The 27,944-nt window shown below is 55.0% G+C and overlaps 6 protein-coding genes across 6 annotated transcripts; 4 read left to right on the top strand and 2 right to left on the bottom strand.

The window, feature by feature from the left end:
- The first annotated feature begins 694 nt into the window (after positions 1 to 694).
- On the top strand, positions 695 to 2,058 carry IWZ02DRAFT_179115 (uncharacterized protein). The gene has a single exon (XM_066762270.1). It carries the CDS (start codon positions 949 to 951, stop codon positions 1,831 to 1,833), a length of 885 nt encoding a protein of 294 aa, XP_066625190.1. The 5' UTR covers positions 695 to 948; the 3' UTR covers positions 1,834 to 2,058.
- Positions 2,059 to 4,182: 2,124 nt separating this feature from the next.
- Positions 4,183 to 9,362, bottom strand: IWZ02DRAFT_444237 (uncharacterized protein). The gene is made up of 3 exons (XM_066767095.1): positions 8,080 to 9,362; positions 7,583 to 8,031; positions 4,183 to 7,527 (listed from the first exon to the last, which is right to left on the bottom strand). The coding sequence occupies exons 1-3, from the start codon at positions 9,103 to 9,105 to the stop codon at positions 4,455 to 4,457; spliced, it is 4,548 nt and encodes a 1,515-aa protein (XP_066625189.1). The 5' UTR covers positions 9,106 to 9,362; the 3' UTR covers positions 4,183 to 4,454.
- A 6,365-nt stretch (positions 9,363 to 15,727) lies between these two features.
- On the bottom strand, positions 15,728 to 17,042 carry IWZ02DRAFT_514295 (putative Hydroxysteroid dehydrogenase-like protein 2; the record flags this gene model as incomplete). The annotated part of the gene is given in 3 exon segments (XM_066770608.1): positions 15,728 to 16,253; positions 16,304 to 16,893; positions 16,913 to 17,042. The coding sequence occupies 3 exon segments, from the start codon at positions 17,040 to 17,042 to the stop codon at positions 16,008 to 16,010; spliced, it is 966 nt and encodes a 321-aa protein (XP_066625188.1). The 3' UTR covers positions 15,728 to 16,007.
- A 428-nt stretch (positions 17,043 to 17,470) lies between these two features.
- Positions 17,471 to 18,410, top strand: IWZ02DRAFT_468018 (thioredoxin-like protein; the record flags this gene model as incomplete). The annotated part of the gene is made up of 5 exons (XM_066768598.1): positions 17,471 to 17,504; positions 17,567 to 17,645; positions 17,696 to 17,736; positions 17,814 to 18,255; positions 18,332 to 18,410. 5 exons carry the CDS (start codon positions 17,471 to 17,473, stop codon positions 18,408 to 18,410), a joined length of 675 nt encoding a protein of 224 aa, XP_066625187.1.
- Positions 18,411 to 21,994: 3,584 nt separating this feature from the next.
- Positions 21,995 to 22,757, top strand: IWZ02DRAFT_444227 (uncharacterized protein; the record flags this gene model as incomplete). The annotated part of the gene is made up of 1 exon (XM_066767094.1): positions 21,995 to 22,757. A coding segment is annotated over exon 1 (392 nt), but the record flags the coding sequence as incomplete, so codon positions are not given.
- A 689-nt stretch (positions 22,758 to 23,446) lies between these two features.
- Positions 23,447 to 24,989, top strand: IWZ02DRAFT_497211 (HIT-like domain-containing protein; the record flags this gene model as incomplete). The annotated part of the gene is made up of 3 exons (XM_066770184.1): positions 23,447 to 23,575; positions 23,656 to 24,118; positions 24,372 to 24,989. 3 exons carry the CDS (start codon positions 23,447 to 23,449, stop codon positions 24,821 to 24,823), a joined length of 1,044 nt encoding a protein of 347 aa, XP_066625185.1. The 3' UTR covers positions 24,824 to 24,989.
- Positions 24,990 to 27,944: the final 2,955 nt, after the last annotated feature.

The following is a 27,944-nucleotide window of genomic DNA, read 5'->3' as shown; positions in this document are numbered from 1 at the left end:
TTTTGGGGATGTTTGGGAGGTGGTTAGGTGGTGGGTGGCGAAGGAGGGAGGAGACGTTTGTTGAGGTTGGGTTGTGCTGGTGCGCGAGGCGGTTTTAGTGGCAGACGTGTCTGATTCAAGGGTGTCAATGGGTTCTTGGGGATGGAGAATGGGGGAAGGTGTCGCGCTCGTGAGCATAGTGATGGCGGCGGATGGATGGTGAGTGTGATGACGGTGAGAAGGAGCGGCCGTCTGCGAGTCTCGAGGCTCGGCGAAGTTGGCATGTCAAACAGTGAGTGGGTGGCGGCGGTGAGGAAACATGAAGGCATCGGGCATTTTCATCTCACGTCTCTCTCTGGTCGCTTCTTTTCTCGATGTACGCCTGCCACGCAGAAGTCGCTTGTGGACATGAGAATATGGAGGACTGTCGAGAAGCATCCAAGACGTACCAGTTTGGGATGATGCGTAGGTAGTCTCCTGACTGAAGCGTGCTCCTTTATGCATGCCTTGCTTTCCAACACAGCCACAGGTGCATGCGCGCCGAGCTAAGATCACTGGGCTGCGTCCTGAGCAAGACGTGCTTAGAAAGACGCGGCCGAGCAGGACTTACCGGAAAAGTGAATACAAGAAGCACCAGACTCCACAATCTGGAGGACAGGGCGCATTGAGAGTGTCATGCCGACCAAGTGTCCCCTAACAGACGACGGTGACGCCTCACTTCACCACAATTGGTTTCCCATCAACGGCACCACTCTATCTCACCTCCAAACTGACTCTTGATCACCAGGCGTCCGTTTCTTGCAGACCGAATCTCACTCCAGTCTACTTGAGTCTGCAGTCTTCTAGCCAGAACCTCACTTTTGCAAGCTCGTCTTGCAACTGACGCAAGCATCTGCCGCGTGTCTACCCAAAAGCCCAAATCCAGTCAGAGAGGTAATTCAAGTCAGCTCGACTTCACCCTCTTCTTCGATGTACCTTTCAGCTGACACAGTGATAGCGTTGAATATGGCAAACATCCAACCCAGCGCCGACCCGGTCCGGTCCAACAAGGGCCTTAACAGCACTTCGGCAGGTAATGAAGCGTCTGGCGGCCATCGCATCAACAAGAGCGATGCCACGCCGAGCGAACCCAAAATTGAGCTGAATGACGAAACTCGACACGGCGGCCTGGCGGTCATCCAAAATGCAACTGATGTTGCCGAGGACGAAGTGAAGCCAAAAATTCCTGCCCCCACTACCAATCAGTCTGATGAACGCCAGCCCACTCCTGCAGCCACCGACACAGCCGCCAAGCCCAAAGTTGGTAAGCGAGGAAAGAGGACCAGGATGGACGCCACGGTTGGAAATGAGAAGGTCCCCAGCAAGCGCCAGCGCCAGGCCAACACTACCGAGGAGCCCTTGGCAATGAACCTTGCTGCCATCAGAATTGTTAAGTATTGGCCTGTCAACCTCGTGGTCAAGTTCTTCAAGATTTGGGCGTTTGCCGAGCCTGTCCAGAAGGACATTCTCATCAGGCGTCATATAGAGCAGCGGGTCGAGAAAGAGGCCAAAAAAATCATGGACGAGCAGGAGGGTCAGCAGGATGGCGAAGCAAAGCTGCTGAAGCCACAAGACTTGGACCTGGCGAGTGTGAGGGAGGACAAGGATTACTATCGATGCGAGTTGATGAACGTTAAAGCATCCGAGCTGCTGCAGGTTGTGAGCGCTTTCGGGGCCGATTACCATCCGAAAGAAGACCCCTTCATGAGTGCCTTTCTCCGCGACGAGCTGACTCAAGCCAAATTGCCTGAGTGGGTCGACAATGGGGCCCCGGCGATGCCCAAGCCCATCAAGGCAGAGACATCGGATGATTGAACCCCGACTTGAATCTGGCCGCGGAACATTAATGGATAGGGTAAGCCATTTCCAAGGCGAGACGGTTCACATGGCGGCGATACCTTCAAGCAGACTACAGATCGGCTGGCATCCTACCAGATTTTGGAGTCGGCTGCATCATGGCTCTTTCAATGGCTGCTAGCTTCTATCGACTGCTTTGACACAGACTTGCAATTTTCGACCTACATTTGCGTCTTGCTCATCCAATTGCTTACCAACGGGCCGGTTTCCAAGAGAGTTTCGGGCCAAAATTTGATTGATTGCGTTCACTTTCAATCCGGATGTCAGCCGAAACATTGCACTGATTTCTGCTAGGCGACTACCGCCGAAAAGCTCTGCACCACAGCATCATTTGCATGTCGACCATGACGACCGTATGCGACGATACATACGGAGACCCAAGCGGCGTATGAACAACGACTCCTGCTGAATGTCAGCCGGGCGCGTGATCGCACTCCATTCAACAGGAGATGCTTACCGGTCTCTCCATGACCTCGTTTCCCACAGTTCGACAAGGCCTCTTCTCAGTCGAGAAGGAGGTCGATTGATGCACGCCGGACAGTTGGATCCTGCTTGGCAACTTTTTCACTCTCAATTTATGATCCAGCACCTTTCAGACTCGGCAAGAGTGCTTCAAAAGCGCTTCATTGGTCATTCATTACTGGCCCCATTCTCTTTCGACCCGGCAGACATACTTCACATCAAAAGCACTTTGGTCTCCATTTTACTCAGCAAAGGCACTTCATCGGCTATTTCATTACTGCGTCTTTACTTTTCCAAGTCGGCAAACATCATTTGCATCATGAACGCAGGGGCCATTTTTGGCCTCCGCGAAAAAGCTCTATTTGCTATTCATTTCTGCCTCTTTGCTCTTTTGACTCGGCGAACATCCTCCACACAATGAACGACTTGGTCTCTTTGGCTTCGAAAAAAGCACTTCATCGGCTATTATTCATTCTTGCACTTGCTGGGCTTCAATTACTTCATCCCTTTCTTTCGGAAACAGTTGCACAGACGAAAGTCCAGATAGTACCAAAAAAGTTTTACTTTCCAAAAAAAAAAAAAAAAAAAAATGTCCGCCGACTGCTGTGGTGCCGCGAAAAGTATTCTTAGTCTCATCTTCGGTGAATTCTGCCACTTGCTCGGCGCACATTGTCTCTTGCGCAGATGACGCATGTTGAATCTTCCTTATCTGAAGGCTATGTCACACTCGGCGAACATTGCCCATTGCTCAGCTGAAGGCTCGCTCTTGCTTGAACGAGTCTTGCCCGGCGAACATTGGTTCCGGCTCGGCAAACGTTGTTTCCAGCTCAGCCGAATGCTTTCTCCCACTTGGCCGACCATCGTGCTGTGTCTTGTCCAGGAAGCGAGTGTTGTTCCCTGGGCGACTCGCGACTCACTTTATCGCGTATCATGGCAATGGAATCTTGATGGTAGATGCCCGGGGTTGTGTACGCCAACTGCCTACATACGTGACCACTCTACCAGTGCGGCAGGCGCGTTCCGTGACCACCTATGCGCGTCGGAAAAAAAGAAAAAAAAAGAAAAAAAAAAAACAACAAAAAAAACCCCCCCCCGGTGGCTTCTGCCTTCGCATCTCAAAGGCGTCGTGTCCAGAAAGTCACTCGGCGGACACACACACCTCTCAACCCGCCATTCTTTCGATAGGACCCCACAGCCAACCATGCCAGCCGCGTCGAGCAAATAAAAATGGCCAGAAGGGCAGACATCTCCCATACTCGTAGCGCGGCCTGCCTTGTGTAGAAGGCGCCTCCAGTGCTTGGGATACATTTCCACAACGGGGCGCTAGGACGATCGCTTTGGGCCTTGACCTTAGGGAGGAACTCGAGTACTCGAGCTCGCAGGACGACGCCTATGGAGCCAGGCAGAAGCCTTCGGGTGCACGGTGCATCGGTTCGATCCTCGCCATTATTCTCTTTTGACTCTTTTTGTTTGGTTGTTGTTTTGCTCGTCTTACCCTTCATAGGATTCTTATCATCGTCATATCAGCATGAAATCACAGCGCCCCGCGACGATGTTTGCCGACCTCGTCCACATGCCGGCCGCGGTATTGCGGTGACGTCCTGTCCAGCGCTCGCGTCGTGCCATGTCCCCGATGGATGATGACACACTCCAAGCGAAGCGCAAGATAGCGCACAAGGTCGCCGTCCACGAATGTTTCTCCCATTTGTCGTCGAACCTGGCTGTCATTGGGTCATGTCTTGCTAATGTACGCCGACCAAGGGCCATTCATCACTTGCTTCCGGGGGTGTCTTTCATGAAAGAGTGAATCCAGTGTCCTACCACTGCACACCGATTGGGAAGTAGTAGTCACTTGCCTGAAGGTACGCCTTGGATGAACGAGTGAATCCATGCCATTCATTATGCCTGTCATAAGTGCAAGCCGAAGTCCATCGCTAACCGTACATATGCCCTGGCTTTTCCAATGTGAAACGAATTGAAGAACAAAGATCGATGCAACAGAAAAAAGAAACAAAAAGATCATCATGGGAATCCCGTCATCATCATCATCTTCTTCTTCTTCATCCTCCCAACCAACCGTTGTCTACATTCACCCTTACTCCAATCGACAACTCTCCTCAAACCGCGATTCCGCGGAACATCCGCGGCACGGCTGTTCGGCTCGGCGTCACCCACACTGTCTCGACGGAGGTGATGGCGTCGGTGGGACAGACTGATGCTGTCGTGTCGGACACTGGCAATGCAGAGAACGAGCCAGTTGCCGTCGACCGCGAGCTTGATGCCACCGTCACCGTCCCAGAGTTGGACATGGATGCCGCTCCAGAGTTCGACGTGGTGGCCGATCCAGAGTTGGACACCGCTGCCGACCCGTTCGACAATGTTGCCGACCCAGAGTTAAACGAAGCCGTCGCCGTCGCCGACGCCGAAATCGATGCCGGCGTGCTAGAAGTCCACGAAGTGGTCCCAGACATGACGGTGCCGGTGGAACATACCGTCGTGATGATGGTCGTGATGATTGTCGTGCCGCCCGTCGTCAAGGTCGACGTGACCGTGATCGTCTGCGTCGTCGTCACCGTAATCAAATCGGTGATTCGGCTGGTGATAACCGACGGCGGAGCGGTGGTCGGTGGGACAGTCTCGGTGCTGACTCCAGATGGAATAACTCTCAGCGCGTACTCGGCGGTGTCTGGCACGCGCTTACAAGCATTCGGGCTATCGTAGTCGATGTCGGGGCTCTGTCTCTTCTCCATGCCAGGCACCTTGATGCCCATCATCTGGAGAATGCGGTCGGCATTGAAAGCGCGTCCAGAGTCGGGTGATCCGACGGCGTGGCGGCCCCTGATGCTGCTACTTCCCCGAATGTGACGGCGGAGGCGCATGGGTATCGTGCAGTCACCGCACTCGACCTCATCTGGGTCGATTCCGCCGTAGTAGCAATCGTAGTAGCCCTGGGGATTGGCTGCGTCTCCATCGTAGTGGATGTATAGGACATCGAAACAGTTGCCCAATTCCGTGCAAGCTGCGTCACAAGCTGCTCGGCCACTCACGGTGTCATTTGCACCGGTGAAGCGGCCCAAGCTGCCTCCAGTGTAGTTGGTCGGAGGTGAGCAAGGCTGACTAGGCGCCAGAGCGTACAATCGCCTGGCATTGACCAAGGCAGGCAGCGGAGTAGTGTAAGTTGGCCCTGTCGCAGTGCTCATGACTGGGCGGCCTTGCGAGGTGCTTGTGATCGACCCTGTAGTCGCTGACGCGGTGCCGTTTCCACTGACTCCAGATGAAAGCGACATTGAGCCCGTAGGAACCGGCGCACTGCCGCTGCCCGTAAACGATCCGGTTGCTGTAACGCTGGCGCTTCCGCTTCCTCCACTCGAAAGAGAGACTCCACCACTCGTCGTACCGGAAGCGGATAATGAGTTTGATGCGCCACCGACAGAAGACGATTGCGAGGGAATGCCAGTGAGAGATCCAAGGCCAGTCGACGCCGAGTTGCTACCGCTTGCCGTCTGAGAGGCAGAAAAGGAGTTTGATGCACCACTGACAGATGCAGACTGCGAGGAGACACCCGTGAAGGATGCTGTCCCATTGCCGCCGAATCCAGTGGACGCCGAGCTGCCGCTGCTTGCCGTTTGCGAGGCCGACAGGGAGTTTGATACGCCGCTGATAGACACCGACTGCGAAGGGAAACTAGTGAAAGATACCGTACCATTGCTGCCGAGGCCAGAGGAAGCAGAGATGACCACAATTGTCGTTTGCGAGGCGGACAGAGAGTTGGAAATGCCGCCACTTGCAGTTTGAGAGCCCGACAGAGAGTTGGAGATGCCGCTGCCGGAAACAGATTGCGTGGGCATTCCGGTGGATGATCCCGTGAAGCTGGAGTTTCCGCTCATAAAACTGCTGATGGCAGTAGAGGCCGAAAGATCACTGCTTGCCGATGCAGAGAAAGGCAAAGAGCTGGAAGCGGTGAGAGAAACCGAACCTGAAGGAAGTCCGCTGCCACCGGGGAGAATCGACGACGAAGAAGCGCCCCCTGAAATCGATGTCCCGCCGAGCCCGCTCGAAACAGGGCCCGATGGAAGAGACAAAGAACTGGTTCCCGAGGAGATGATCGACGAAACCGGGATTGAGGACGTGGTAGGTGCGCCGGTGGAGTTGGTTCCGTTGAAACCAGGCCCTGAAGTGACAGAGAAGGTTGGGAATCCGCTTCCAGAGCCGGTGACCGAAGAAGCGCTGCCTGTAGCAGTCGTGCTGCCGAGTCCACTCGGAATCGAGCTGGCCCCGGTTTGCACAGACGAAGCCGTCCCTGGAATGGGACCGGTCTGAGAGGCGGTTCCCGACGAGGACCCAGATCCTCCAAGACCGGATGATGCGCTTCCCGTAACACTGCCACTGCCAAATGAAAGGCTGCCCGTAAGCGATTGAGAACCAGAGCTGCTGGAGGCGACCGATTGGCTACCGGTGAGAGTTTGAGAGCCGGAGATTACTGGTCCAGTCGTCGAAGCCCCAGTGCCTGTGGCAGAGGAGCTCAAAGAATTGCTGATTCCTGTCGCCGTGGAGTTCGAAGAAAACACAGGAGTCGATGCGGAGGAGCCCAGGGAGCTGGAAATTCCAGTGGCGGCGGAGTTCGATGAGAATCCAGGAGTAAATGCAGAGGAAGTTGATCTTCCGCTCAGCGTGCTGGACCCAGAAGGTCCAGATCCAGAGGACAATCCTGAACCCGTCGAAACCGCCGTCGACCCAGTTGTTGGCGCGGTGATTGAACCACTCGCCCCGGTAGCACTCGAGGGCAATGGTGCGCTTCCTGACGAGAAAGGCGCTCCAGTGCTCGATGCGACGCTTCGAAGAGACGAGTTGCCGCCCGAGATTGAGGGGAAGCTTGACGTGGAACCTGCGAAAGAGAAGGAAAAGGACGAGGAGTTTGAAGCGCCAGTCACCGACGCCGTGGAAGACGAGGGCGGGACTGTCGATGGAGCCGAGGAAGAGAATGCACTCATAGCAGTGGACCCCGCCACCGTCGTCGATGCACGGGCAGAGGATGACAGCCCGGAAGACTGTGCCCTAGTAGATGATACTGGGCCCGAACCTGAAGACGACGACGCAGCCACAGACGAAGAGATCGCGCTGCTTGCTGCGGCACCGCAAAGTCCGTAGGCATCCTGGCAACCAGTGCCGCAGTATTCAGGGTCTCTCCCACTGGTGTATGTTAGACTATGGCACAACCTTTCAAAACTTTCGAATGAGTACTGACCAGAAACCGCTGGATGAACAGCAAGGACCGGAGTAGGCGGTGAAGCAAGTCTGGTTACCATTGGCTGGTCCACAGCCTCCCAGGGGGAAGCCAGTGGGTGACGCCGAGGAGGCGCTCGAAGACTGGACGCCAGAAACCGATCCAGATGACGACAAGGATCCTGATGGCACAGTGCTAGAGCCTGCTGCCGTCGATGAAGGCATGGAAGAGCTTGGCGAAGCCGAGGTTGAGCCACCAGCTCCCGTCCCGGCGCTCAGCTTCCTGATTCCAACAATGTTTGGCTCTGAGAAAGTGCGGGCGACAGACGTCTTGAAGTAACCCGCTGCTCCGCTAGCACTGACCCAGTTGCAACCGAACGTGCTGTCGCACTGTCCGATCAAGTTGGAAAGCCACTGGTCGGAGCTTGAAACTCCCTCAGCAAACCTCGGATTGCCAGCCATGTCAACACCCTAATCGCGTTAGTTACTGATCATAAGCGGATCAAAGGAATTAAATACCTGAGCGTCGATTCCACATTGAATCAAGTACGTTGCACCGGAAGAAGGAACAGTGTAGACTGTTCCGTTGGCTGACGGACAAACCGGATTTGTCGAAGACGGCGGGTACGTGGCCGTACTGGACGCACCACCCGTAGTCCCGGAAGAAGTTGAAACCGATGAAGCCCCAGTTGCACTTCCACTTGAGCTGGATGTAGGGAGCGAGGAAGATACAGTCGAAGGACCTGTGGAAGTTCCGCTTCCTGTGCTGGAGGGCGGGATTGTAGATGCTGGACCGGATGTGCTTGCGCCCGAAGATGGGTTTGAGGGTGTAGAGCGTGTTGCTCCTCCGCCCGTTGCACTCAAAGACCCCGAAGCTGAGGGAGACGTGGTTCCGGTCGGGCTGCCGGCCGTGTTCGAAGGCGGCGACGTACTTCCGCTAGGGCCACCAACCGTGTTTGAACGTGAACCCGTGGAATACGGCGAAGTACTTCCGCTCAGGCTGCCAGCGGTGTTTGAAGGCGAAGCTTGGGAAGAGGGAGATGTGCTTCCGCTCGGGCTACCAACCGTGTTTGAAGGCGAAGCAGAGGGCGATGTATTTCTACTCGGGGTGCCGACCGTGTTTGAAGTCGAGGCCGGGGAAGAAGGCGACGCAGTACCAGTCGATTGTGCCACAGATGAAGAGACGCTCGAGGAAAGCCCTGCGGAGGACGATGCACCGTTCGTGCTCAGCTTCCTGACGCCGATAATGTTTGGCTCCGAGAAGGTAGATACCACAAAGTTCTTGTAGTATCCTGCACTTCCACTAATGGAGACCCAGTTGCAGCCAGGCGTAGCATCACAGCCCCTGATATTGTCACCAACCCAGTCAGCTGTAGCCGCCCAACGGGGGTTTCCACTCAAGTCGCTTCCTTGGGCATCGATTCCACACAGAATGTACCACTGGTTGCCAGTCGCAGGGTTAGTGTAGATGGTTCCGTTCGCTGAGGGACATGTTGGGCTAGATGATGCAGGTGGTGGAGACTGGGAAACGGTCGAACTGGCCATTGAGTTGCTTGCCGAAGGGCTGGAGCTCGGGGATGCATTGCTCGATGCACCAGAGCTCGACGGCGCCGTGTTAGAAGCAGCAGTATTCGTGTTCGAAGGGCTGCTCGTCGGTGTGGTATTCGAAGCGCTCGGAGAAGCCGTGGGCGCAGTGCTTCCAGAAGGCGTGGTATTCGAAGGCGTGCCGTTCGTCGAACCTGTGTTTGAGCCTGAGGGAGCATTTCTAGTGTTGGTAGGCGTCGTGTTCGAAGGAACCGTGGGCGTAGTGCTTCCCGAAGGCCTGGTATTCGAGGGCGTGCCGTTCGTTGAACCTGTGCCTGAACCTGTGCTAGGAGAGCCAGTGCCTGACGGAGCATTGCTCGTGTTCGTCGGCGTCGTGTTTGAAGCGCCCGAAGGACCCGTAGGCGTGGTGTTCGAGGGGGTGCCGCTCATCGAGCCTGTACCTGGAGAGCCAGAGCCTGAGGAATTATTTCCCGTTGGCGTCGTGATTGAAGGGCCCGTGGGGTTAGTGGTCCTTGACGGCGTAGTATTCGAGGGCGCGCCGGTCGTCGAACCTGTGCGTGGAGAGTTGGAGCCTGAGGGAACGCTGTTCGAAGGGTCGGATCTCGTCGTCGTGGGCCTTGTCGTTGGAACACTACCTGAAGAGTTGGAGGTTACGCCCGTGGGGGTGGTACTTCCGTCTGGAGATGTGGTCGCGCCAGGAGTGGTGCTCCCGCCAGGCGAGGTGTTCGCGCCAGTATTGGAGCCTGAAGGAGTACCAGTCGTTGGGTTGGAATTCTGGGGAACCGAAGGACTGCCAGATGGAGTCGATGAACCAGATCGTGTGGTCCCTCCACCAACGCTTGATCCAGCACCGGCGTTCAACCTCCGAATGCCCACAATGTTTGGCTCAGAGAACGTCGACGTAATGGAGGATTTAAAGTAGCCTGCAGCACCACTAGCGCTGATCCAGTTACAGTTGGCTGTGGTATCACACTGGCCAATGAGGTTTGAAAGCCATTGGTCAGAGCTCGAGACTCCCTCCGCAAAACGAGGGTTTCCCTGTAGCTCAGTGCCCTAAATATTGTCAGTAATCGATTTGGCCAATTTAGATATGCTGGAGCATCAAACCTGAGAGTCAATTCCACAAAGAATATACCACTGGCTACCAGAGGCTGCAGTGTAGGTGGTGCCATTGGCCGAAGGGCACATTGGGTTGGACGGAGCGGGAGTGCTCGATGTAGTAGCACTTGTAACGCCTGACGGACTCTGAGCATTGGTAGAACCACGAGCTGACGGCGAGCTCGATCCAGAAGGTGGACCAGTCGTTGGGCTTGGCGCATTCGTAGGGCCACCAGTCGACGGCGAGTTCGTCCCAGAGGGCGGACGAGTCGAAGGCGAACCAGTCGAAGGCGTGCCAGTTGAAGGCGTACCAATCGACGGCGAGCCCGACCCAGAAGGCGGACGAGTTGAAGAAGTACCAGTAGAAGGCGTACCAGTCGACGGCGAGCTTGCCCCAGAAGGCGGACGAGTTGAAGAAGTACCAGTCGAAGGCGTACCAGTCGACGGCGAGCTTGCCCCAGAAGGCGTACCCGTCGAAGGCGTACCCGTCGAAGGCACACCAGTAGATGGCGAACTCACCCCAGAAGGTGGGCGAGTTGAACGCGTACCATTCGAAGGCGAACCCGTCGAAGGTGAACCCGTTGAAGGCGAGCCAGTAGACGGAGAGTTTGCTCCAGAAGGCGGACCAGTCGAAGGTGAACCAGTCGAAGGCGAGCCCGTCGATGAGCTTTGTGCATTCGTAGAGCCGCCAGTTGACGGAGAGCTCGCCCCAGACGCTGAGTTTGAGTTCGAGGGTCCGCCCGACAACGAAGACGACGGCGGCCAGCACGTTCCAAAGGCTGACTGGCAGCCTGCACCACAGAACTGTTCGGTATTGCCGCAGTAGCCGTATTGAGAGCAACAAGGTCCAGATGGAGCGCCCACGCAGTTCTGGTTACCGGCGTTCGGACCGCAAGCACCCAGCGGGTAGCCTGTGGAAGATGGCGACCCCGACGGAGAAGTAGAAGACTGCGATGGAGTGGACGCGCCCGAGCCGCCCGAAGGTGCTGACGTTCCGCCCGTTCCAGTACCGACCTTCCGAATACCAACAATGTTGGGCTCCGAGAAGGTAGAAGTAACAGAAGACTTGAAATATCCGGCAGCTCCGCTTGCGCTAATCCAGTTGCAGCTGGCAGTGGTGTCGCATTGAGAGATCAGATTTGGGATCCACTCATTTGACGAAGAGACTCCTTGTGCGAATCTGGGATTGCCAGCCAATTCCGTACCCTTTGAAAATTAGTACTGCTCAAAAATGCAGAAAAAGGGATCATGTCATACCTGGGAGTCAATTCCACAAAGGATGTACCACTGGCTGCCTGACGCGGCCGTGTACGTGGTGCCGTTAGCCGAAGGACACGTTGGGCCGGACGGAGCAGCCGCATTAGACCCAGTCGAACTTGGCGAACCAGACGGAGGTGCACCTGTCGAGGTGCCCGGAGAAGTGGATGGCGTAGACCCAGCACCAGTAGCCCCATTACCAGTAGACTGAGGCGCACCTGTAGCTCCAGTAGGAGTTCCAGTCGTAGACGGTCTTGATTGACTTGGAGTACCCGTTGAACCAGTGCCAGTAGATGGCGGTGCACCCGTAGACCCAGTACCCGTCGTAGTAGGCCTTGACTGACTCGGAGTGCCGGTGGACCCAGCGCCTGTCGACGGCGAACTTGCAGGTCCCGTTGCGCCAGTAGACGGAGCAGAGCTCGTACCTGTAGAGGGCCGGGGAGATGTGCTCGGCGACGAAGGAGTGCTTGCAGGTGGTGCCGTGCTCGCGGGCGACCCCGTAGATGCTCCAGGTGAGCTTCCAGATCCCCCCGTACCCGACAGCCTCCTTATGCCAACAATGTTAGGCTCTGAGAAGGTAGAAGTCGTACTGCTCTTGAAGTAACCGGCCGAACCACTGACACTAAGCCAATTACAATTGGCTGTATTTTCGCACTGCCCGATCAAGTTCGAAATCCACTGGTCATTACTGGAGACACCCTCAGCAAAACGGGGGCTTGGCGGGAGATCTACTCCTTGTGCATCGATGCCGCAGAGAATGTAGAATCGACTACCTGTGCTAGGCACGGTGTATATCGTGTTATTGGCTGAAGGGCACGTCGGGTTCGATGGGGCAGCTGACGGCGATGCGGCGGCAGTTGGTGATTGGGCGGGTGAGGATGGTGTCGAGGCTCGGGTGGAGCCCGCGCCTCCCGAACCGACATTGAGCTTCCTCATTCCAACAATGTTGGGTTCGGAAAACGTGCTGGTAACAGCGCTCTTCAGGTACGCCGCACTTCCACTGACACTAGCCCAGATGCAGCCTGCAGTATTGTCACAGGTCTGAGCAGATTCCGCAAGCCACTGAGCTGTTGTTGCGAATCTGGGGCCTCCTGGAATGTCATCGCCTCGGGCGTCAACTCCACAGGTGATCAAATATTGACCACCCGTATTTGGCACAGTGTAGACAGTGTTATTCGCCGAAGGGCACTGAGGATTCGATCCAGCCGGGGCGTATGATGCAGAAGGACTTGCTCCGGACGATGGTGAACTTGCTACAGGAGCACCCGTTGTCGTAGGCCGAGTTGTGGTAGTTGGCGAACTTGCTACTGGAGCACCCGTTGTCGTTGTAGGCCGAGTTGTGGTAGTTGGCGAACTTGCTACTGGAGCACCCGTTGTCGTTGTAGGCCGAGTTGTGGTAGTTGGCGAACTTGCTACTGGAGCACCCGTTGTCGTCGTAGGCCGAGTTATGGTAGTGGGTGAACTTGCCACAGGGCCGCCCGTTGGGCTGGCGCTTGGGGAAGTATTCGCAGGTGGCGACGAAGCGACAGGTCCTGTGCCAGTGTTCAATCTCCTGATGCCCGCAATGTTTGGCTCGGAGAAAGTTGAAGTCGTCGACGATTTGAAATAACCCTAATAAGCTGTTAGGAAAATGCACGTCTCTGCCTTGTGTAGCGTTGAAAACTTACGGCGTTTCCGCTTGCACTAATCCAATTGCAGCTTGCTGTATTGTCGCACTGTGCAATCAGGTCCGCAATCCATTGGGCAGTGTTCGCAAAGCGAGGGTTGTTAGCAAGTTCTACTCCCCGCGCATCTACGCCACACGTAATCAAGAACTGGGAGCCGGTAGAAGGATTTGTGTACACGGTATTGTTTGCCGTGGGGCAGACCGGGTTGGATCCAGCCGGGGCGTACGATGGAGAGGGACTTGCGCCTGTTGGGGCTCCAGTACGAGATGGAGAGTTTGTAGTCGCTCCCGCTGGAGTTGTGGTCGTCGCAGGGTTGCCTGCTGTTGAGGAGGCCCTTGGTGAGGTGTTACCACCAGAACCAGTACCCGTGGTTAACCTCCTGACACCGGCAATATTTGGCTCTGAGAACGTGCTTTGGACGTTTTGCTTGAAGTAACCCTAACGAAGAATTAGAAAGACTCATCCCTTTGCTTGCTCTATTATTTCCGAAACTTACAGCACTTCCGCTGACACTGATCCAGTTACAGAGCGCTGTGTTGTCGCACTGTCCGACAAGGTCCGCAATCCATTGAGCAGTTGTGGCCCAACGAGGGTTGGTTCCCGGAGTATCATCTCCACGAGCGTCCACTCCACAAGTAATCAAGAATTGAGAGCCCGTAGCAGGATTCGTGTATACGGTGTTGTTGGCCGAGGGGCAAGACGGATTAGTTCCAGCAGGGGCGTACGACCCTGTCGGGTTCGCTCCAGTCGCCGATCCACCAGCTGGCAGTGAGCTTGTTGTCGTGGGTCTTGTCGTCCGTGTGACGACTGCCGCAGTTGATGACGTGCTTGGGGAACTGGCAGCCGGCGATGATGCCACCGGCCCGTTACCAGCGCTCAATTTCCGAAGTCCAGTAATGTTCGGCTCTGAAAACAAGGTATCCACGGTTGACTTGAGGTACGCGGCATTTCCACTGACACTGGCCCAGATGCACCCTGCGGTGGTGTCGCAAGTCTGAGCCGATTCCGTAATCCATTGGCTGGTCGTGGCATATCTCGGCCCACCAGGAACATCTGTGCCCTGTGAGAGTGTTAATTGAGCGTTCTGATATGATAACATGCGAGACTTACTCGAGCATCAATGCCACACTGTATCAAGAATCGCGAGCCAGTGTTGGGGTTGGTGTACACGGTGTTGTTCGACGACGGACAAGATGGGTTCGCCGGGGCAGGTGCATACGAAGGAGTCCCGGACGGACTCTGGGCTGGAGAGGCCGTTGTAGCCGGCGATCCACCAGCACCAGACGAAGCTCGCGAACCTCCCGTCGCACTTGGGGATCCCGATGCTGCTCCGCCGGTGGGCGTGTATCCGGGGAACATAGATCGATACTGCACCATGCCCGGCGCATCCAAGTTCCACCACGAGCCTTCTCCCATACTGTTGGTGATGATTTGACCAACTCCGGACTTGAGGTGACATCCATCAGACTGCATGTGGGCGTCCATACAGTTGTCATACGTGGTGCAACGGTCGAGACATTGGTCAAAGTTGACCACACTTGCTTCTTGGGCGTCGCCATTGATATTGGGAGCTATTGACTGTCAGTTGGATGCCAAAGATTGGAGGCCTAGTTACTTACATTGCGTTTGCATTCCACAAATCAATCCCCATGTGACACCATTGCGCCTTTGAAGGGTGCGGTCGTCTCGCGGACACTGGCTTTGGGGACAATCAAGACAAACAACTTGATTATCGCCAGTCGTGCCGGGAGGATTTCGCACAGTGTAAATGATCTGGGTCTTGAGGTAACAGAAGCCCTATTTTCATTAGCTCAAAGGTCCAGGGAGCATTCAAGAGGCCAGTCTTACATTTGATCGCCATGTCGCTCCGGTACAGTTTTCATACTGGTCACAGTAGGTGACACACTGAGAGACGTCGGAGAAGCCGTTCTGTAGGGGATAGAATCCTTCGTAGGCGGTCAATCCATAGTTACAGAGGAGTTGGTAATGGTAGCCACTGGGTCCGGTGATGATGCTTCCATTTCGGTCTGGACAAGAGGTTGGACTACTGGCGGGAGGTACGTAATAACTGCTGTAGGTTGCAGGCAAGCGCGACGGAGAGTAAGAGGGGCCAGGAGCCCTTGCCGGCACGGGGTCTGCGAAGACCAATATGGGCGACAAAAAGAGAAGGAGGTGATGGAATCTCGCCCGAAAGGACGAGTCCCAGAAGCCACCCATCGTGGACACAACTGTCCTCGGACTCAAAGGTTAGTAGAACGGACGGGTAAAACACAAACGTTGCTTAATCTAATGACAGACTAAGGTAAGTAGGAAAAGGCGTGAGTCGTTAAACAAAAGAGTGTATGTTGTCGTCGACTTGTCGGCTTGTCGAGGTTAGGGCCTCAAGAAGCTGTCGGCGATTGGTCTTATTTCTACCATTCGCACAGGTACACACCATTGTTGCCCTTCACCCGTCGCCACCTAGCGTGCGCGTGTTGGAAGAGGTTGGTTTGTTGACGCGATGGAATGAGCATTCGCTTGGCTCCAGTCTTGGTGTTGAAAATCAAAATGCTTGGCTTCATGGCGAACCTCCACGTTTGTGATCTAGAATTGCAAATTGCCATGTTCAGAGTCGACTTTACATGGAGCATTCGTCGTGATTCATTGTCCTGGACGTCAACAATGCAAGAGCAAAAAAGGCAGTAGAAAAACAGACACTTCGAAGTCGGAGGTGGTTCGCAACCAAGATGCGGCGCCCTCGAGTCAAGGGAAGAGTAAATTGGTCTCGACCTTTGCAAAAAAGGAAGTCAAAGTCGCGTCCTTTCATGTCGCGTCCCTGGAAACGCGAGCGTCCTTGACACTCACCCTTCGCTTCTCACGCGACGTGCAAGCGGCCAAGCGTCAAAGTTTCGAAGTCTTCATCTGAACGCTATCCATGCGCTTGCCCTCATCATCTTGTTCGACGACAGTAAGATCAGGAAAATTCGCTGGCATTATGCGTCGAGGGCTTGTCCCTGGGACCAGGCTGTATTTTGCGAAATCCGTCACGCCAGTTTTGCGGAGAAAGTCCTCGTCCACGTCGATCAGCCCATTGACCTGCGTGGCTGGGCTGCGTAACAGTGCAAGCACTGCATCGGAGAAGATGGTCTGGGCATACATGAGAGAATGTAAATTCTTCACGAGGGCCCGTGACTTACCGGCTTTCTTAAGTCTTTCATATCCTCTGTGCCGGTGCTGGTGGTGGCAGCAGATTGTATCCCCGTAGCAACCCACATGCTCGAGATGGCCATTTCTTTCTTCCCTTCCCTTTCAAAGTCCATGGCCAAGCCTTTTGTCAAAACGCTCATGGCAACCTTCCCCATTGCGTAGGCTGTTTTGCCTCTGAAGAATCGCGAATAGATGGGCGGACTCACAACAACAATTCGACCCTTCCAGCCCTGATTCTTGAAACGCGGCAGCGCTGCCTGGACCGTGCTGTACAATCCCTCAACATTGACTTGCTGCATGAGTCTGTACCGCTTAAAAGGCGTGTTTTCGACAGATGCCCACCAAATCGCACCAGAATTGTAAACAAGCACATCCAAGCGACCAAAGACTGCAACAGCTTTATCCACCATGTTTTTGACAGCATCGGGATCCCGTGTGTCAGCAACAATGGCGACGGCTTCCCCTCCAGCTTCGTGGATTTCACGCGCGACAGTGTTGCTGGTGGAAAGAGACGAGTTGGAGTCGGGAGGGAATGGGTGCACTTTCGAGGCGTCCGAGGTGCTCTTTGCTGATACCACGACTGCCCCTTCATCAGCTACTTTCTTGATCGAGTTGAAGAAGGGTTGGCCACTTGCCTTTGTAGCCAGCTTTGGCCAAGTCAATAGCAACCTGGCGACCCATGCCTCGAGAGGCCCCGACAACAAGCGCAACACCTTGCTGAGAGGTCATTTTTCCAATTGATCAAGATATTCTGCAAGATTGATGTTCGAGTGGACGACTTTCGCGCGTTGAGCAGTCATGGGGTTGAGGCGCGTCATGGAGTTGTCGTGCCGATTCTCAGACACCCAGCGGCGGCACGATGAGCCATAAGTGGTCAGCAAGACGAGCGCATTGCATGTTCAACATCAATAGCCACGGCAGGATGCCAAAACATAGGCAGAGACGTGGTTGCTCACCGCGATGAGGTGCAAAGAGGATTAGTGATAGACTTGGTATGGCGTCACTAGCGCCGCCATCTGGCTGAACCCTGCCGCAGATCATTTCCCCACCGCAACCACAAGCCGAGCTGCCAGCCAGACGCTCCAACTTCTTTAAACTCTCCTCCCCACACCGAGGCATAAAGTAATCCAATTTTCCAACCTTGGAGCTTGTCCAAAATGGGGGCCAAGATCGATGTGTACATTGACTGTGGTAAGTCGTGGGCCGGGCCGAAAAGTCACAAGGGCCAAGGAAGCAGCTGACAACCGAGGCAGTATCCGCGTATTCGTACTTTGCGATTCTGTACTTGTTGAAGAATCGGCAAGCGCTGGCAGAACATGAGGTCGAAATAGAGTATGTCGGTCCTCGTCCCTGGCGTGGTTTCAGCTACTCAGGCCGACCAGGTTTCACCCGGTCTTTCTCGGAGGCATCAACGCTGGCAGCGGTACAGGCCTCCCAAAATCACCCCCTCTTGAACCCCATCCCCCTTCTCCACTTTTTGCTTGCCTCTAACCATAATAGGCAACAAACCTCCCTGGACCCTCCCAAACAAGGCCAAGTATGCAAACTTCGACGTGGCCAGAGCAAAGGCGTATTTCGGATGTCCAAAAATGAAGACGCCCTCCTCTTTCCCCATTCTTTCCTTGCTTCCTCAAAGAGCCCTGACGTATGCAAAACAAAATCTTCCAACCGAAAAATTTGAAAAGGCCTTCGTGGAGTTTTTCGTTGCCATGTGGGAGCAAGACCTAGACTTGTCGAAACCGGAGCTTCTCTTGGAAGTGCTGTCGAGGGTCTATTCTGGACCGGAGGCTAAAGAGATTGTCGACGCCACAAGCAACCCGGAAGTCAAGAAACTGCTGAACGAGACCACCCAAAAGACGCTAGACATGGGCGCATTCGGATGTCCGTGGTACCTGGTCCAAAACGCTCAAGGAGCCGAAGAGCCATTCTTTGGAAGTGACAGGTGAGTGGTTATTTCCTATTCGGGTAGTCGTATGATGGTCGCGGCGGGCATGTCGGAATATGCTAATGGTCGACAGGTTCCATTACATGTGGATGTTCCTCGGATTGCCGTGGAGAGACATTGGAATCGTGAGCGGGCAGAAAGCAAGGATTTAAAACCCTCAATTGCCCAGGATCTGGGTTGACAATGAAGTAGCGGTGAACCCATTTGTTTGGTATCCATGCAGCGGTACAATGGGCGCACCCGGTCGAAGCTGAAAGGCACGGGAAAGACTCACGAAGGGTATTCAGAATCCCTGCCTCCCGTCTGTAATTTTCACCACTATCGAGCTTGATAATGTAAGCAGCACAAATGTCCTCTGGTAAAGCATAGTCTCGTGTCACTTTCAAATCCCATCACTGCGAGATCGGCTCATGAGAGATGTCATGGTGGACTTGGTGATCGCAGGCTGAGGCGGGAGGATGCTTGGTCTCGCTGTCGCACGAAGCCCCAGCCTAATGCCTCGCACGGCTGTCTCCATTTCCAAGTCTCGAGTGTGATTACCCTCGCCAACACCCCCATGAAAAATCTCCGGCCGGTGTCGACGGCGGATGCGAGCTAATGCAAGAAACAGCGGATCGGCCCACCATGGCAGGCACACTTTGCAGATGAGATTTCTCTGGTCATGCAAACCGTCAAGGGACACTGAGTCAGGAGGGTCTCCAAACGCAGCGATCGGGGGCCGCTGAAGCCGATTCGAGCTCGGTCAAAGGTGGCGGGAGCAAATTTGCAGGCGTGGGTTCTCCGGCAAACGCACGCTGTCATCGGGGAAGCAAACCTGTCATCCGCCCGCTGCCACCCTGCTGCAAGCATCTGCAGCCACAACCGTCTGCCAAGATGTCAGTTTGCGACAGGGATACGACGGGGCCTGCGCGGATCCTAGGCTTGTGTTCGAAAAGCGACAAACCGCGGGGAAAGTTGAAGCGGACGTTGATATGACATGCCGGGCGTCGGCACGCTGCCTCTGCGAATGCTTTTCTAGAGCGACCCCAGTCAGTCGTCGGTGACATTGCAAGGTGCATATAGGCAAGAGACAGGCTCTGCGAGGAGTCGCTGCAGATGCGGTGCGACGGCACGACTTGGGGGGCTTCCGGACGTGGGCGAACAAGCGCAACACGTTACGCAACCTCCTTCGTTTTTGCGACCACGCCGAGCCAGAAAAGAAAAAGCCACCTTTCACAATGGCGCTGTCAAAAAACGGCGTCCTTTTTGAGGCGGGCACATACACACGTGGAGGCAGTGCGACCGTTGCAATAGTGGAATGACAGGTCCTGGATGTCACCAAAAGCGCGTGGTATCGTCCGTAGAATTCGCGACGTCTCAAGGGACGTATCCCTATGCAAAATGTCTGCTCACGCAGGAGAAGAATGCGGCCATTTCCTGGGAATTGGCAGATCTTGCAGCTGCGTCGACATGAAGCGTGGTTGGACGCTCGGCACGATCGGATCTCGCAAAATCCCCAAAAGACAAACCCCAGTCCTGCAGTTGCGGGGATTTGCCCTCTTCGGCAAGTGGTTCGATTGGGCTGTCAGCTCAACCGTGCAGGTCGTGGCCGGTCTGTCACCTGCATGGTCCCGAAACTGACAGGCTCAAGCCTGGTCAAAGTTGGGAACACTGACGACTCTCTCTGACAGGTCATCATGGAATCCCGCAGAACGGAGCCTTGGAAGCACCGCGGGGCCTCGCTACTCTGCCCCCATGCTGAATTTTTCTAGTCCGAAATCGAGACGGTGTTGGAAAGGCTGCCTTTGCAAAGCAGTCAATGTAGGCTTTGTGTCTCACCCTCTTGCTTCGTGTGAGCCCAGTATTTCCCTTTTGGGAAATGCGACCACCAGGGACCTCTCTTGTGGACTCTTGAAGCGGGACTCTGGCAATGCTTCCACAGACCATGCCAGCATCAGAAATGAGAACGAGCGTTGGCTACGCCGTTCACTCCCGTAGGCCGATTGCCGCCATGGCCGTCCTGCCTTGGTCTCGCCATTGGAAGCACAGACATGGCTCTCGCGCGGAGGAAGAAACTTTTCTTCCCGCGGTGCCTGTCAAACGCCATGGTGAAGATCTCCGTTGAGATTGACCTCGACCTTGGGAACTACGTTTGAGATAGCGGCGCATCCGGACTCCGACCGATCCCTTAATGATACCACCCAGCCAGCACAGTCCACACTGAGCCGCGCCTGATTCCAGCAATGAAAACGGGCCGTTGGCTTTTGATCTTTTACCATTGACACCTCACTCTTCGGCTTCTCATCTGCAAACACCTCTCTCCACCTCGTTGGCTGTCTCTGAAAGCCACTCGAACACTTTGTTGTCGTATTTGCCAATCGTCGGAGCAAGAACCAGTACGAGCGCGACAACCGAACGAATAGGTCACCAGCTCTCCAACCCCTGCCCAAAACAGCAAGTACCTCTCCTAGTGAGTCGTCGGCGAAGGGGTGGGACGAGGTACGGAAAACACATTCTCTGCCGCTCTCCTGCTGAGATGGACCTCTGACATGGATGCCAGCAGATACCTAGACCGACGAGTTGGCCGACTGGTCGATTCTTCTTCTGAAGTGGAAGCCTGGGTGCCTTGGAGAGGCCGTCGGTTCGATATAAGACGTGGTTGAGAGCTCAAGGGTAACTGCGTCGGCATTGTCTGTATCAACGAGGCGGTCAGTACGTGGCCATTTTGCCAACTCCGCTGCAGCCACCACCATCCACGTTCAATGTCTCTGATGCATGCTCCCTAGCGACAGCACCGTACATGCCGCAATCTGCAACATAGCCATACACAACAAAGGAGGCTTCAAACTTTTCTCAAGGCCCTTCTTTCGCCAGAATAGCGGTGAAAGATATCCCAAACAATAGGAAAAAGAAAGAACCAGATTCGCCAGTACCATCGGGTGACTGCTACCGCGAGAAGCTTTGAGGCCCAGCATCAGTCCAACCAGCGGCCAAAGTCAAGCAGCATGAACAATCACAAGATGATATTCTCACCGCCTTCACGATACGTCCTGGCACCATCAAAGCAAGCGCAAGCTGCTCAATACAGGTTCCACTCGGTGCCATTTGATTACAGCCTTGGCTTTGAGACAGAGGTATCAATGGCGAGCCCCGAATGGAATGTAAGTCATCGGTGCTCCAGCCGCAAGGTGTTCCTGCTCACCGTGGTAGCAATTCTCTCAGTTGGAGCAATGCTGCTCTGGCATTCCGCACGCGTACCATGCCGGACACAACGGCATCTCTGAAGGTCTTCAGCGCGAGTCCGTGGATTTGTACAAGGAGGAAGTGCCTGCGTCTCCCTATGACAGCTGGGGTCTCACCTCATCCCGCGCAACCATCACGCAAGGCCCTTCATCTGAGTGGCAGACACCTGGCGCATACCATGAGAATGTTGTCAAGGACAGTGAGGACTGGCGGGGGCCAAGGGTCACAAGTGCTCCGGACCTTTCCTTTGGATATGGAGAGGGAGTTGATGCGCCTCGTCAGACTCCGCTCTACTCTGTCCCTTCCAACCAGGAGGTCGACCAGGCTCCATCGACGCTGTTGAATGCGCCCTTGACAGATGCCGAGACAAGCCCTGCCTTTCGATCAAGTCACAAAACGGAAGACTCGCCATTCACAGAGCCCCAAGCTCTGCACGGCAGCGCGTGGGCATGGCTCCATCCAACCAATCAGTATGATGACATGTTGCCGCGAGCTGACCACGCGGTCGTTCAAGATGTCGCACCCTCTCCGGCTTCAACTGCTCCTTGCGGCAACGTTCTGAGCAAGAATCCTCTATTGGAGAACCACTACACCGGACTTCCCGTGTGGAATGGGCCGGAGCTTGGATTCTCCAGCAGCGAGAGCGAGAGCAAGCCTTCGCCAGTCCCTTCGACAAGCTTCTACCCGGGCCAAATGCTATGGACGGGCGAGAATTCCAGTTTCGGCAGCGATGTTCCCGCACTGACCTACTCTCAAGCTTCCCCAGCATCTGATTGGGAAGACGTGCCAGCGGAGGCACAGTGCCAAAATGACGTGGTCGAGGGGCCTCAGGCAGCGGGATACTCACTCCGCAACCTTCGACAACGCCGGATCGTTGGCCCTTCGGACGAGGAGGAGGCTTGGAAGAACGACTTTCTCGTCGACAAGAAGAGGGCGGGTTGGACTTACAAGATGATCAAGCAACAAGGTGGCTTCACAGAAGCAGAGTCGACGCTGCGAGGTCGTTACAGAGCGCTCACCAAGCAGCGAAAAGACCGGGTGCGCAAGCCAGTTTGGCAGCGCAGAGACGTAAGTCAGCCTTGTGAATAGCGTGGCGGACGGATCATTGACGGAACAATTCCAGATTCAGCTGCTTCGCGAGGCCGTGTCCAAGCACTTTGTCGGCCGCTTCGTTTCGAATTCGGACGTGGACATGTACATTGATCCAAACAAGATTCTGTGGAAGGATGTCGCCGACTACATCAGGGACAATGGCGGGTCGTATCACTTTGGCAACGCGACATGCAAGAAGATGTGGCTCAAGATCCACGGACACAGCTAGGAAGCAGCACACTTGGTCGCAGCGATGCATTCTTTCTAGTGGCGTTTGTTGGGGGTTCATGTCGCTGGCACATGAACAGTTTGACTCGGGATCCTCTTGTTTCCTTGCTCTTTTTGGCTGCTCTTTCGTCATTCGGGGCTATTCTTCGCTGCTTTTTTTTTTTTTTTTTTTTTTTTTTTTGGCTGTCGTCGGATTCGGGTTGCCTGAGATGTTTCGAATGCGCCGCAGCGCAGCGTGGTAATGAGAAGATGTTGTGCGAAGAAGCAGCGGGATGCGTGAGTGCTTGAGTGCTTCGAGTTGGATGGACGCGTCTGGCGGGTGATCGATGGCGAGACGAGACGGCGTCGACGGGAGTGTTGAGATCAGGCCTGCAGGGGTGGGGCGGGCGGTTCGGTACCCGCTCGGCAGGGGCCGTCTTCGTCATGCGACAGGTGGTGCCCCTTCGAAATACCCCCGGCTTCCCTCCATCAAATGTTTGCACGCCATGGTGTTTACGCCTCCCTCGGTCTCTGTCTTCGTCAACCTCGTCTGATTCTGATCTGCCCTCGTCCTCTTCTCGTTGCTCCAACAGGCGGTGCCCGTTCCCCTCGATTCGCCCGCCTCCGGGCGACCTGCCCCAGACTGTCCTCCTCATCCTCCACCGCCATGCGCGTCAACCTTCCCAGGCCGCTGCCCGACCTTGTCGAGACCCAGTTCTCGGCTGCTTCGCAAAACGGAAGCTTGATCTTCTCTGCCACCGAAGTGTGCACCATCAATACGACCGCAGGCATACCGGTGCGTAAGTAAAGCCACTTCCCAACCTCCTTGGACTCGCCTTGCCCGACGTATCACTGATGCCTGCTCCATACATCTAGTTTCAACTTCGCTACTGTCCAGCCCTGGCAAAGAAGCCCACGGCTGATGCCTCGTCAACCCCGGAAGACACCCCCAAAAAGAAGTTTGACCCCTTCGAGTCTCCTTCGCCCGACCTCTTCGTCGCTGCCATCCCGGAACCTGATGCGCCCACCCATATCCTGGTGCTAAACAAGTACCCCGTGATTCGCGACCATTTGATCATTGCGACCAAGAAGAACAAACCGCAGACGCATATCCTGGAGCGCGGTGACCTTGCTGCTACTTACAGCTGCTTGACGGAATGGGAGCGGGCCAAGGGGCCGGACGCGAAGCTGTTCGCATTTTTCAACAGCGGCGAGCACAGCGGCGCCAGCCAGCCTCACAGGCATCTGCAGTTTCTGCCCGTGGACAATATGTACAGCGGCGTGGAGACGAAAGGTTGGGAGTTGCTTGTTGACAGAGTTCTAAACTCGAGCTATATTGGTATGACCCCTCTCTTCTGGATCCCACGGACCAACTGGGATGTAATCCGAGACCTGGTAGCAAAAGTCGGGGCACACACCACCACTGACTACCCCACTATGCATCCTTCTGGGGAGTTTGAATGATGCCCATCACCATCATGGTCTGGAGCTTGGGATGTTTCTTGTTTACACTTCTTTCCCCCACCTGCGTCTGCCACTACAATGCCAACCAGGCCTCAATCGCTTCATGATGACTAATTCACAATTTGTAGGCTCTACTGGCTTTGTATCCAACCCCGGTTTGCCATTTTCGCACTTTGCGTTCCGGATTCCGCCCAATCCTTCTGCTGCCGTTCTGCACACCATCTACACTGCTCTTTACAGCACGGCGGTCGACTACGTCCGCCGCTACATTTCGAACCACCCTGGCGAACTTACTCTCCACTCCACCGAGGACGGGTCGTCATCAATCTCTTACAATTTGGCAATCACGACTTCTGCCATGGTCATCTGCCCGCGGAGGAGGGGTGGAGACAAGCTCAGGCTTGAAGATGGCACAGAATTGGACCTGGTGGAATTGAACGGCACCGTTCTTGGCGGTACCTTGATGGTAAAAGAAAGCAACCAGTGGGAGGCGCTGAGGAACGATACCGGGGTGCTCACGAGGCTGCTCGAGAAAATTGGCATTCCCTGGGAGAATGGCGAGAGTCAGAGCCAGCTCTAAGGCAAGGCTTGGCTGAGGTGTGCCGAAGAGAGGGCAAGCGAGCAGTAGGTCAGTGTCGATATACCCTTTCTGCTTTCAATCAGGATTCGAGTGTACATAGGCGCATCCTTGCTTTGCCACGTTCAAGCCTACATACTTTTTGAATGCGAAACTGTTTTGAGGTTGAGCAGTTCCATTCGCACTCTTGACCCCAGGCTTGAATTCTCTCCATTGTTCATCATGCATGCCTGAGCATCCCTCAAAGGCATTCAGGCTCACAGGAGCTTGTTGCTCCCTCGCACTGTCCATGTGGGAAGCGTGATTTCAGCGCTCTGGCATTTTGTCATCCTTTGGGAAGGAATCTAAGCAGACAGTGCGCACCTTCCTCTTCATCGCTCACTACATCGACCTCTCAATACGTAAGAGAAGTCCTTTCAACTAACCATCGCTTCACACATCCTTCAGCTGACAATAACCAATCTCTGTCTCCTGGCTATCCGGTTGCTTTGCTTTCACGCTCTCGCGGCCTGCATAAATCGCCTGAACATCCTTCTTGCGAGCTGTCAAGCTCTCACTACGCTGCTCACCATGGACGAACTCCGCACCACCAAAAACATTGAGCAAGAAGCGCCTGCGGGTGACTCGGAGGGCTTTCGTAACGGTTTCCGCGCTGCTCTTCAAGAAGCCATTCATCAAACCCTTGTCGCCACCCTTCCCAGCTTTTCTGAACGTCCAGAGGGCCCAAGAATATTCTCAGCTCTTCTTAAGATGCTTGAGACGGACATCGAGGCGACGATCGAGGACGAGGTTCAAGCGCGCTCCCCAACCGAAAAGAAAGTGGCCGAGTTGATGACTCACTGCCTCGGCTTCGATGATCCCCCGGACATCGATTCAAGCGAACAGTCAACTTCTGAGAAGACCCAGGTTCGCCGGACGACACTCGAGACGACTGAGCCCGACGAGTACGATGATACCAGAGCGGATGACCGCCCAAAGCCATTGTTGGAGCCGTTGCTGGACAACGCTAAATGAGAGCGTCACCGGCGCTATAAGCCAGTCTGAAATCGAGTCTACAGACTATTCGAGCATTGTTAGCCTCAATATCGCACTCTCGAGTAGCGCTTTCCAGGCTGCAAACTCAAGCTTTCAGTAAGACCAAGTGGAAACGCGTATTGTGCCTGGTGGCTAAGAATTCAACAGGGCGATGCAAGGAAACGGAGAAGGCGAAGAAGGATACATGAAGCTAGTGGAATTGAGCTTTACTAGCATAAGTACCCGTCATTGCAATTAACATCGGGTGTTTCTCATCCCTTTTCATAATTTCAATGAACGTGCCCCAGCTCCAACAGCTTGGAGATTGGATGCTCCCCGTTCGCCCTGCTGAACGATTGAGTCTCTTGACTTTTCTATCTCTCTCACAAGAGCTTCAATTGCCTGTTCTTCAGAGAAGCTCGCCCTATGTGCCATTACTTGTGATGTCGACGGAGAAGACGGCGCATCTCCTCATCCTTTGCTTCCCCGGCGACAGCCAACACCATGGAAAACCAACTCGCTCCTGACCCTGACCAAAGACCAACAACAGTCTTTGACAACCAGTTCCCGACAGGTCGCGTCGCTACCTTCAGGTATTTCTTTTGCTGGCGAAATCCCTAAACCATCCGACTTCACGCTCACACTTTCTCAGTTCCCTCTCCCACAGTTCTCGACCTACCACTGAAACCGTCACAATGAGCGAGCCCCAGACCATCCTGTCTCCCGAAGAGCAAGCAGCAGAGACGGCCGCCTTCCAAGCCTTCAAGGAGCACTACCGCCGCCATGCCATCGAGTACTTTGGCGAGCGCTGGTTTGCTCGCCTGCCCAAGGCCCTCCGCGACAGTCCGAGTGAACACGAGCGCTTTGCGTTCGCTCTCAGGGTGCTCCACATGAGGATTGATGAGGTCTTTGACAGCGCGGATGAGGTGCGTCGCGCGAATCCGGAGACCTACAGGTCACCTCTTGGTCAGTGATGGCCAAATTTTCGTCTTTGCGAGCGGCAGCGCTGCCTGTCGAGCCTGCAGTCTTGAAACTTCAGTAAGATCAGACTGAACGCCACAGACATTGTGCGCAGCAGCTGACTATCCAGCATAGATCTCAGTAGAATGAATGACATAAGGGAATGAATGGATCGAAGAGTTGAAGGAAGACGGTCACTTGAGTTGGACTGCCCCATTACAAGTGCTCAAGAAGCCAATTAGAATCCGCTACCTACATTCGTAAAATCGTGACAAAAATACTACAGCAGCCGCTTAACCACCCGACGCTTGCACCCTCAACCCACTCACTTGCTCACCTACTTACCCACGCCTCCAAAGCCCCGACAGACGACTCACACGCCTCCGCACCGACTCCAGCCCCCTAACAACCCTATCCCTCGATCGTTCCGACTCGCGACTGCCCCAACTAGCCCAACTCCTGCGGCGCCTACTCCTCACACTCCTACTCTCCCCATCGTCATCCCCACACCCATACCCATCTCCATCACCATCACCATCATCGCCAACCGACGAGTCCCCCGACGAAGAAGAAAAAGCGCTGACGCCCCAATGGCGATCGAACTCGTCGGACCGCCGCTCAAAGTTCTCCAGCGCATGACGTACGGCCGGCCGCTTGGGCACGGGGTGCTGCAGCTCGACGGCGTCTGTTGCTGATCGCCGCGCGGCGCCCGGCGCAGCGTCTGGCTCGGCGGTGGCGCTGTGCTTGGGCCTGCGGCTGCGTGTTAGCGAGGATGCGTTTTTGCGAAGGCGGAGAGGGAGGCAGGGAGAGCTGTGCTTTGTTGGCGCCGGCGTAGACCGCTTTTTTGCGCGAGCGTACGTACGGGTATGGGTATTGATTTTGTGATTGGCGATTTGAATGCATTGATGATGATGATGTTGTTGTTGGTGGGAAAGGCGTTTTTGAATGTGCGGAGGTGGCGGAGAGGCGCGATGGGTTGGCTTGTCTTGTTTTCATGGTGGTGGTGGCGTTTGGAGGCGCGAGGTGGGAGAATAGATGCGGAGGTTGTGGATGGATGGATTGATGGATGATGCAGGTACCTGGTCGTCTGTCTGGGGGACGAGAGGGCGGGCGTGGTGGATTATATGGAGCGCCCCGGCGTGGGGCCCAC

This window comes from Phyllosticta citriasiana, assembly GCF_038021145.1.
Source record: "Phyllosticta citriasiana strain CBS 120426 chromosome Unknown IWZ02scaffold_3, whole genome shotgun sequence".
Lineage (NCBI taxonomy): Eukaryota > Fungi > Ascomycota > Dothideomycetes > Botryosphaeriales > Phyllostictaceae > Phyllosticta > Phyllosticta citriasiana.
The sequence above is the reverse complement of the archived record's forward strand: the minus strand, read 5'-3'. Positions and strand labels throughout refer to the sequence as shown.